Source organism: Echiichthys vipera, assembly GCF_963691815.1.
Source record: "Echiichthys vipera genome assembly, chromosome: 21".
Lineage (NCBI taxonomy): Eukaryota > Metazoa > Chordata > Actinopteri > Perciformes > Trachinidae > Echiichthys > Echiichthys vipera.
Window position 1 is genome coordinate 13,975,172 of NC_139846.1, and position 11,662 is coordinate 13,986,833.

The following is an 11,662-nucleotide window of genomic DNA, read 5'->3' on the forward strand; positions in this document are numbered from 1 at the left end:
CGTGTTAATGCAGGTAAGAAAAGAGCTAGGGTCACTGTTCTGCAGCAGAGGTGCCTCCTACACACTGTGTCAGAACTGCATGAAGCCAGTCTTGAAGTTGATGGGCCAGACCTCTCTGCAGTCTCTTCACACAGGCGCAGATGTTCAAATGCCATTGCATGCTTGCAGGAAAACCAACACAACACAAAACCCTGCCTCCTGCAAACACTTGTGCTCACTCCCAACAGCCCCCAAAGCCCCAAACCTCACCCACCCCCAACTGCAGGTGCACACACACGCACCCTGCCAGCTCTGAACAGCTGCTCTCTCACCATTCACACCCCTTCAACGGTCTACCAACAACTAGGCCCCACCAAAATTCAAAAGACACAGCCACAGGAAAAAAAACCTGTCAAAAATTAGCATAACGGTAGCAGGCTTTGGAAAATGATGGTAAAGTAAGAGCGGTATCATCGTTACATGTTAGCCTATTAGAGTTATATAACGTGCAACCAGCTTAACGCTACATTAAGCGGTATAACAGAGCTTGGCAGAGCCGCTAAGACATACAGAAAAATGTGTACAGGCTACATTTTTTTGTCTTGGTGCATTATTTTTCAGCATGTGTGTGCATGTAGCAGCTATCCCTTAGTATGAGGTCAGAAAACGTTTAGCGCCATCCATCTCCCGCAGAGTGGGCTCCTGTCCCTCCAGGGGGCTCAGCACAGACGTAACTGCTATGTGCAGCCAGCAGAACAACAGCTGAAGGTCAGAGGGGTACTAAAAAAAAAAGTCCATGCAGTGTATATACATGTGCTTCAATTTTCTCTCCAATGTTGCTCTAGTTGCAAATCTCTTTGGACATCCATGTGATGGATAGTATTTGTTGACATTTTCCTCATATTTGTGAACAATAGCACATTTTTCCCCAAATACCACAGCTCTTTTTTTGTGCTTAAAATGTTCTTACACTTGTGTAAATACCATTAACACTTGTACTTCCAGTAGCCCCTCCTGCCTCATTCCTGACCTTTGCAACACAGGGGTCAGTGAGAACAATAGCCAGTCCACTGTTCTGAGGGCAAAAATCTGGTATCTATCTATCTATCTATCTAAATAAATATATATATATATATATATATAAATATAAATATATATATATATATATATATATAAATATATATATATATAAATATATATATATATAAATATATATATATATATATATATATATATAATATATATATATATATATATATATATATATATATATATATATATATTTATATATATATATATATATTATCTCTGTAGCAAAACAAAACTCCTAACACCCATAAGGGTGAATCAACTTGGCGGGCAGACTGAGTTAAGCAGACACAATGCTTAAGAGGCACAGAAGGGAATGTAAGTCAGCTTGACGAGGATAGGGATGTACAGGCTGTCTCTGTTAAGTATGCAATTATTTGATCTAGAGAGAGTTGATGCAGGTCAGATATTCGAATTCCACATAAGCTCAGTCACAGTTTGTCATTTTTGGGGACCCAGTGCACGATAGCAACAGTACCCTTTGTACTGATAGCCATCGCAGGACGTTCTGTAGCCCTGGTAATTATTGACAACAACTCATTTCCTGACTGGAAACAACAGGCAAAAAAGGGCATGTTTCTCTTCACAATGCTGATTAGGCAAGGCAGCTTTATTTGTATAGCACTTTTCATACACAAGGCAGACTCAAAGTGCTTCACAGCACAACATGTCATGAATTCAAATGCATTACAGGAAGACAAAGAGAATAAAAACAAAGACAATAATCAAAACAGTGCGGACGTTAAAAGTGCGAAGATTTAGCAGAAAGCTAAGGTGAACATAAAAGTTTTCAGTCTAGTTTTAAAAGTGGTCAGAGTGGGTGAAAGTCTCAAATCTTCAGGAAGTTTATTCCAGCTGTTTGTTGCATAATGACTGAAAGATGCTTTCCCTTGATTTGAGTTTACTCTGCGAACCACTAACAGATTGGTCTCAGAGGATCTTAGTGATCTAGAAGGCTTATGTAGTGGGAGCATATCAGTGATATACCTCAGCCCTAGACCATGAAGTGATTTATATGTGAGCAGGAGGATTTTGAAATCAATTCTCTGACGTACAGGAAGCCAGTGTAATGATTTAAGAATTGGTGTAATGTGCTCACATTTTTTGGTCTTTGTTAGAACTCTAGCAGCAGCGTTCTGAACAAGCTGTAGCTGCCTGACAGTTTTTTTGGGAAGACCTGCAAGGAGACCGTTACAGTAGTCTAGCCTACTGGTTATAAAGGCATGGACAAGTTTTTCTAAGTCTTGAGCTGACATGAGCCCTCTAAGTCTTGTTACATTTTTAAGGTGATAGTAGGCCGATTTTGTTACTGATTTGATGTGACTGTCGAAATGTAAATCAGAATCCATGATAACCCCAAGATTTCTGGCTTTATTTGAGGTTTTCAGGGACAGTGATTGAAGGTGTTGGATGACTTTAGACCTTTCTTTCTTAGCACCAAAAACAATTATCTCAGTTTTATCCTCATTTAGTTTAATCAGAGAAAATACACAAAGGTCTGCAGGTTTTTTAGTGCTTTCAGCCAGTAGAGATGAAAAGGCATAGAGACATCTGAAGTGGAGTGGCCTATTGTTTTTTTGTTACAGGCCATAAAACACTTAGAAACAAATGTGACATCTCAGGGGAGTTAAGCAGTATTAAAGCTATCCACCTATAGAGAAAAAAAATATGACGCCATTTGCAAGTACAGATGTCACATCAAGATATGTTATACATTAGATGTTCCATTTGTGAATGAGGTACAGTTATATGTCCAATTTGCGGACGCCGTTTAGATAATTATCAAATCCCCCAAGACACTCAATAAGGAGGAGGTGTCTGCGGTCCTGAGCCTTTTTGCAGTTACTGTAGAACATCTGGCCGAACACATAAACCAATCTGAGATATAGTTTAAACAGAATCATATTTTCCTTTTTCCAGGTGGATTTTTAATCTACAGAGTAGGAGTGATGGCATAAGGTAGAGTACGTTCAGGCGTTCAAGTGTGGGAGTCCGTTTGTTTCCAGAGAGAGGAGTCTTAACTACAACAACTGTAGTGCAGTCATCGCAATGTGTAACAATCACCTACAGTGTTTCTATGCAGTCACAATTAAACCACTTCAAAAGCTATTATGGGGAATTATTTCATTTTAACCCGAGTCAACAAGAGCCAGGGATTAAGAAGGATTTGGTGGAACAACAAGGACCAAAGAGCCAGCAAGAACAAAGAAAGAAATGTCCATTTCTTTCCCACATTGCTGAAAACAAAGGATTTTTCTGCGTTCCTGTGATCACAAAAAACTCTTGTGGCATTTCCCCAGGAACCTTCCCACACTGTCAAAACAACACAGCAACAACACGGAAAAAAGGCCTGAAGTCCTCGGCCAATGAGGCTGAAAGATGACTGCACTACAGTTGTTGCGGTTAAGTCTCCTGCCTCTGGAAACAGACTCCCACATTTTCCCTGCCTTATTCCATCACTCCTACTCTTCATGCCGACTGATTTAAGAGAATTATCTGCAAGGAGTGCAGGTTGGTGGAGAGAAAAACATTTTAAAGAAAAGACAGTGTCACCAGTTTCACAGGATCGGCCTCAGAGGGGTCAGTGGTTCACAGGGGAGTCATGGTAGTAGTGGTCAGAGCTAGTAGCCCTGCAGTCTGCAGCTAAAAAGATTGCCTGCTGCTGAGTAACCCTGGGGGCCAGTGTGGCCAACAAGACTGAGTGAAGGGGAAGGAGGTGGAGATATTTAAAAACCTCCTTGAGGATAAGCCAAGCGGACAGTGATGAAAAAGCCTCTTACTATATGTGTGCCAGCCTCTGACGGGGCCAAACGTGTACCCTAACCGATCCTGAAATGCGATCTGTCAGCCAGGAGGGGCAGGACGAGAAGGCAGATTCTCTAGGGACGTGTGTGTTTGCTTCCGCGTGTGCACAATCTTCATTTGCTTTGGCTGCTGCTAGGCAGAACAGGACACACTGTTTAATGAAGCTGACTGAGTGAGCACAGAAAGGGATGTGCCAGGGTAATGACTTACAATCTTTACAAAAAGCCTAAAAAAAATAAAAACAGTGATGTATGACTCTGTACAAACTGTTCATTCCTGTTTTTTTGGTGGAGACACAGATTAGCCCCACACAAACACGTACACACACACACACTTCAGGAGAGAGACTGAGAGCAACTGTTCTTTCTAAATTTGTCAAGGGGACAGAGCAGAGAACACACCCCTTGCGCTTATGCGAGTATGTGTGTGTGTGTGTGTGTGTGTATGTGTCAGAGAGTCCAGACCAGACCAGTGTTCACACTGTCCCTACTCTCTTCCAAAACTGGGCACCACCTCTTCTGCTCCTCTTTAGTAAATAAACACCCCTTTGCAGTCCCACGCGTATCTAATAGAACCTTAATAATGCACAAGCAGCAATAACACACACACAAGTATGTTAGTTTCAGAGTCATCTGCACTGCAAACTAGTTAATGCAAAGGCGGCGAGACTTTGCCAGCCAGGAGGAATCAATTAACCTTGTCCTGCATGAGGAGAGGACAGCTGCATGTATATTTGTATGCAAAGAGGCTGCAAAGTCTAGACAATAAAAAGGTTATGAAAGAAAAACTGTGCATAAACAAAGCTATATTTCTGCTATGAGCTGAGTTTGTACGCCTGCTCTGGAAGGTTATGTTGACATGCAGACAGCAATCTAATCAGAGCTGACCTCTCTATTCACCCCACATCAATAACAGCTCCTCAGCATTATTAGCTTGTAAATCACAGAGGTCGGAAGTGTGAAAAAAACAAACACACCCAGCTGGAGGTCAGAGCCACTGTCCGAAGCGTGTAAGAGATCAACAGTTCAATGAGGAGAATCTGGATTATTGATCATGTAGCTTTGTGGGTCATTGTGCTGCCAAATCGGATGGAGATAGTGTGAGATTGTCAGAGATTGGAGGCATCCATAAACAGCCGAGACAACGAGAACAAAAGCTGGGCAGTGTTTCAAAAAAGTTGGTTTCCCATTTACTATCAGTTGTTACCCAGCTGAAGAACAGAAACCTCACTTAATGCAACGAGCTACTGTCACACAAGATGGAGCGGCTCCTCAGAGAAAGGCAAAGACAAACGTTCACCATAGCAACGGCAAGAATGGTATGTTATAAATCTGTCAGAGCAGAACGAGAGAAAAGACTGGGGAAAGAGGCAGAAATGTGCGAACATTTGAACCGCCAGTTCTTGTCTTTATATTCCCTAGTGGAGTACTATAAAAGCATTAAAAAAAAGGGATCTAAAAGGCCAAATTAACTATAGTCTCATTTCACCATTTTCTCACAACGTAGAGTAGAAGAGGCAAAGTTTAGATGCTGTGACCGTTACATAACCATAGTGATGTGGGGCCAGAGCTGGGAAATGGGGTGCCAGGTCAGAGGGAATGCCCTACTGTGTTTGCATGCATACACACACAACGATATCCTGAGGGGGAAAAAAAAGAAGCACACACTCTGTTTGTCTTCCTCCAAGGACACCAGAAGTACCCCTCGGTGTAGACTGTACTGTCCTATAAAAGTGAGCAGCTCCTCCCCTTTGAGCCAGGGTAAATTGAGATGGGGTTTACATTGATGGGGAAAAAACTCATCTCAAAGTAATTTTGAGGGAAGGCTCCCCGAGATATGGGTAGCCTATATCTCCATAAAATTGAGCTGGGGAAATGTGAAAATGGCTTTGAGAGTGCTCCATTTTATTTGCTCGCAGTTAAACAATATGTGTCAATGTTCATTCCTGTTTTATATCCTGAGGTGAAATAAAGATGATGTCTGACATGACAATCCAGCACCACCTTGCCGTGATCTGTTTTATCCACCAAGTACCAGCACAAGCCTCAGAAAATGTCAAAGATAAAACATGTACTCAAAACACCTGGACAAAAAAACTGAAACCCAGTTACCATGGTTATTCCCACTTATCTGCTCCCTCTGACATGTCAGAACAAGTTTGTTTTCCCCAACAATGCTTTGCCAGAACAAAACAGATTAGGGACTCCTCTGAAGTATAGCCATCAAGGTCACTGAGGCTGCCTTTGATGGATATCTGTACATGGGGATGTCTTGACTGTGATGACTCAATGAGCCCTGATGCATTAGGTCCGGAGTACCTTGCCCCGGTAAGGGTACAGCAAGTCTGTTTGGGGTTGTTTTCTCCTTGTTTTCCTGCCTGGTTCAATAGCTATGCTGCATTGGCTCCCTGTGACGCAGGAGTCTGATCAATACTAGGTCTCAGGGGCAGCAGAGCAGGCAGCAAAAGGACTTGACAGAGAATATGCTCCATATGCTGCGTTATGTTGTGACCAATGACTGCTGTCAGCAGATGCTGTGCAACCATCTCGGTGTTGTTCTTTAACTCCATGTGGTGCTTACAATCACACAATGAAACAATTAGTCTATCGGTTAGCGGACCAACTGAAAAGACTTACAGATCGATTAATCATGTATGTTTATATCAAGCAAAAATGTCAACATTCAGTAGGCATTCTTTTCTTGACATTTAAAAGTGTAAACATTTGCAATTATTCAAAAATAGAAATCAATTGATTAACTGATGAAAATAATCCTTTCTTGCAGCCCTACACAAAGGTCAGTGGGACAGTGACCATCTGTTTAGAGACACATGCACCAGATTGAGGGGTGCCCCATGCCCCAATAACCCAACTACAGTGCGCAGACACACAGGAGGATTATTTCTACAATCATGAACTCCTCTATGAGCTATGTATAACATGTGGTATGCCTGTACACGCAATTATTCTGAGCAAAACCATTAAGGCCGGCAAAGCCTCAGCATACCAGATAAATGACAGAATACCTGTGAAGAAATGTACGAATGATTCGCCAAGAAATACTACATACAACAGAAAGTAGTCTTTTCTAGCTAAACACTAGGGCATGTTGCTTTACTGCTGACAGCCTTCTGTGCAACACACACTCACACATTAATCATAAGCAACCCAGTTCTGCCTCTCGCCCCAAGCTCCTCTCATGTGCTTCTGGCCTAGGTTGACTTTGCAGTCTCTGTATTTACCTCAGTGTGGTGCAGAGGTTGCATGCCGTGGAGATTAAATCAAAAAGACGGAGGGATGTGGTGGGGGGAGTGCATTGTTGAACTCTGCAGGAATATATACCTGCATTAACTCTTCTGGTAAACAACAGCAAGACCAAACAGTCATAAGTAGGGATGGGACAATGTACGATTTTATCATGGATTGTGTTAAAAACACCCAAAAAATTGATTTTAGTATAAGTATAGTTGTGAATATCCCTGCATCTTTCAGTCATTCCATAATCCTATACCTGTCACCTCAGCTTTCTCATCTGTCAAAATGCTAAATCTTATGCATTTATAGTCGGAATGATACCAGCTGGGATAATTGACATTAATTGTGTTAGAGAATAGTAACTGAGTAACCAAAGAACTCTGCACCCCTCAAGTCACACACCAGAGTAGCACAGTTTTAACTGCAGAGTAAAACTAGTGAAACTTCTGTGTTGACTCAAATAGGTCTTGACTTTTGTGATCCTTCAATTTTTGTAAACGTCAGTCATACAGAAGGGATGGCACGATGTATGATTTTACGGCTGATCGTGATAAAAACACTTACAATAATTGGATTGTGGTTCATTTCTATTATCAGGATAGTCATGAATATCCATGAGCCGGCCTCTTTCAGTCATCATTCCAAAATCATAGGACCGTCCATAGGCTTGGCCATTGTATTCTCCCCAAAAAATGTTTAACGCAAATGTGTGGAAATATGGATTCCAAACTAAACAATGACAGGGCGATATCTGCCCACCTGCAGAACCTCACATAGCAACACCTCCAATTTGAACTGTTCACAGGAAAATATGTACGTGTCAAATCTGTGATGCGAAATATTTGTTTCCCAACAAAATGTCAAGTGAAGTGATTACACTCTCTTTTAGTGCCATCCTATGAGTTTTAAGCATATTTTGATGATTTGGCCAGGATAATTGTAGTCATAAGCATGGGAAATAAAATGTATTATGGGACATCTTACCCAAGTAGAGAGATGCATTTTCTTTCTTCACATTGTCATCCAGGTAGGTGGGCCCAAGGGTGTAGATTGGCGTCGACCCCATGCCCACGAGTATTTGGGCGCAGATGAACAGAGTCACATACAGGTTGTGCTCATTGCCCTCCTGGTCACGAGGACACGATGCCATGTCAAGCTCACGCCCGCTGCTGTTGCCGCTCTGGCAGAGGCCTTCATGGCCCGTGGATGAGTTCATCTCCTGGATCTGGTACGGTGGTGAGATGAAGTGGGGCAGGGAGAACAACGCTGCCCCTACAGCGATAACCACACCACCCACAGCCAGCCAGCGCGGCCTCTGACCTCTGCCGCCAAAGTAGGAGATGAAGACCACCACCAGCAAGCTGCCAATGTCAAAGCAGCTGACCAGCAGGCCGGACTCAGAGCTGCGCAGACTGTAACGCTTCTCAATGGTGGTGATGACACTGCTCAGGTAGCCCGAAACCATCAGGGACTGAATGAAGGTCAGGTAGCACATGCAGAACAGGAAGCAGCGGGAGTCCCTCAGGATGACTCGAACATACTTCCTGGCTGGGATGCGGATAAGGCGAGTGAGAGAGAAACCGTGTGTTTTACCCCCAGAGCCAGCGGCCCTGTGGCCCTCCACAGGTAAAGAGCTACTGAGCCCCACCATGCTGGAGGCAGAGGGGGAAAAGTCTGTCCTGGAGGAGGGAGTCTCTGCCTGGCCAGAGTCTGGGGTTTTTGGCTGGAGCTCACTGCACTCTTCCACGGCCACACAGGTGCGGGTGGTGTTGACCAGCCGAAGCTCCGCAGCCTTTCCATCCGGCTGACAAGGTCCATTCAGGATGGGTAAGCTCTTGGACTTGAAGCAGGTCTCCGGGTCCGTGTACTGGTCCTGGAGCTCACGGATCTCCAGACAGTCAGACAGGTCACTCCCTGTTTCATCATTGTCCGATGAAGTCATGGCGCAGCTGGAGATGCAGCTTCCGTCGGCTCCTGGCTGTGCTGAAGAGTCAGTCAGAAACTAGTGCCACATGAGGACACGGTGGAGAAAAGACTCTGCCATGCCAGTGGGACTGGGTCAGCCTGAACCCCTCTAGTTATGTGCACGTTTTATTGCACATAGCTGTTTACTGGAGGTCTACCTGTGACAATGTCAGCGCCAAAATATTCTTACAAGCCACAAGCCAGTGGTGATATCTTGATACAGAAGAACATCACCTTCCTTAAAACTTTAAAATATTGTCTCAATGGTTTACAATAAATTTGTTGTTGTTTTTAAATACAGCTAACAAAAGGGTGTAGTCTTTACAATGACCCTCTAATTTAGGATCCTATGTATCTGCTGATGTTATGGCTCTTTGTTAGACAGCTTGAATCAGAGGATTCTTTGTTTCCTTTGTCCCATATCTGTGCAGCATCCTAGAAAAAAAAAGATAAACAAACGTTAAATTAACAAATATGAAAAAATGGTTGTTACTTCAAGTAGACACTTGTATGTACCTACAAAGCCACAACAATATCCCCCTTTCACTTCTAGGGTAATATGTCCACCCTGGATTAAACTGGTCCCTCCATATCGCTAAATTGCTAGACACAAGAAAAATGTAACACTGAACAAAAATCAAAAATAACCTACACCAACAAACAACCGCGTCGGTGTGACACTGTCGTAACGGGTAATGCTTAAAAAAAACACCCAGCTTTCCTTTGTCAAATCGAGAAATATAGCTGGAGAACAAAAGACCACGCTGTCCACAAACGTCTCAGTCATGACTTTGAAAAGAAATAAAAACCCCATTCAACACGAGGCATTTCTGAACAGAAGCGACAATAAGTCTCAGCCTCGACTAAAACGGCGACAAATATCATTTCACACAACTTCTGTCAAATGCTAAAGGTGCACAGAGGGCTGTAATACTCACACAGGACGGAGGGAGGTAGCCTGTTGTTCTTCACGGAGCGGCGGCCACTCAGTGAATGAAATCTGTTTGATGCGGATGGCTGCTGCTGGTGGGCAAATGCTGCCTTAAAGGGATGTCGGAAATTATAATATCCCCACTTCGGAGCACCAATAAAGTGAACAAAAGATGCTGAATGTGTCGAATTGTCATCACTTCATAACATAATATTTTTTTTAAAAGTGATATACGTGATGATTACACGAAGGAATTTGTTCATCAGTGATATTAACCAAATAGACTTAAATACCCTTTTAACGTATATAACTAGAAGTAGCTCTGTGTATTTGAGTTTTAAAATGTAAAAACAATCACCATGAGACATGTCTACGTCCTCTTAGGTGGTATTTTCCACTACACACATAAATATACGACCATTCATTTACAACTGTCAAGTAATAATGTAAAACCCAAAAAGGAGAATGCACCCTGAACGCAGCAAATGTGGGGGTGAATTGTTTTTCCCATCAGCCTTACCGGGAGTTGTAGTTTCTAACGGTCAGTCAAACGGGCGTTCAGCTCACTTTGTAATTACGTGTTAAACTGAAATGAGTAACGGTGAGTCCCTGAGACATGAGCCACGCCGAATACTACTGGAGATACTAATACTGTGATATTTTTCATTCAGTTAATTTCGCTTACACCAACTCTAGGACTTCACATACCAGCATGCACGTCGGCCCATATGGTGGCTTGTTCAGTAGGCTGCACTACGTCATCGGGGCAGCTGGGGCCCTTGCTGACCCAGCAGTTATTGGTCGCAGGCTCCAAGGTGGTCTCTGTGCCTGGCAGCCTCTCTGACGCAATAAATAGTGATAAACATGTCTTGTGACGTCAGTTTATCAACCTACTCATTGATAAAAAAAAAAAGTGATACATTACAATGACTGCAAATAACTCCCTCTACCTTGGAGGGATATGGTTTATACGCATAAAGGTATTATTCTGAATAAACATTAACATTTAACATGATTTTTTGAAACGTAAAATGACACTGAAGTAGTGCTGAATACTGACAGAGAATTAAGATGTATCATTTTTTTGTAGGGAGAGTTGACGCCCAGTACCTGTCAAAGGGATGGATGGCTTTCCCCAAGGTCATTAATTCATTTCCTGGATTAAGGAAGGCTGGGTGAGGGTGATCAATCCCACTCTTCCTCCTCCTCCTCTACTCCTCACTCTGATGCTCTATGGTTCCTCCTCTGAGATAAAGCATTTGAACAAATCTCTGTTTCACTACCCAAAACTGGTCTGTGTGCAAATATCTCATAATTTGTGCAGTCTCCTAACATTAAAAACAAACTAAAGGGACACACAGGCTTCATGCAGTCCAATATCTCATTGGTGTCTGGGAGAGAAAGACTGTCTCTCAACAGTGAATCAGAGGGATCAATGAGAAGCATCTCGGCCCATCATGGTAGCCTCTGTGGCTTTTGTTCAAGAGTTTTAAATCTCTCCCTGGCTGCAGCGCGCAGCAGGCTAATCAATAGGCTACCACAATCCACCATGAATCCACAACAGTGGGATGAGGGGAGAGGAATCATTCAGTAGATACGAGGCACGATGAGTGGCACTCATGATGCCAGAGAACCTCTG

At 43.0% G+C, this 11,662-nt stretch overlaps 1 protein-coding gene across 1 annotated transcript in view; it reads right to left on the minus strand.

Annotated features, from left to right (window-relative positions):
- Nucleotides 1-9,069, minus strand: part of slco5a1 (solute carrier organic anion transporter family member 5A1) — a gene marked incomplete at both ends in the record, with an annotated part of 33,721 nt that extends 24,652 nt beyond the window's left edge. Inside the window, one exon of the mRNA XM_083936338.1 lies at nucleotides 8,112-9,069. Within this exon, the coding sequence (XP_083792464.1) occupies nucleotides 8,112-9,069 (958 nt within the window). The remainder of the gene's footprint in view (nucleotides 1-8,111) is intronic.
- Between the last annotated feature and the right edge of the window lie 2,593 nt (nucleotides 9,070-11,662).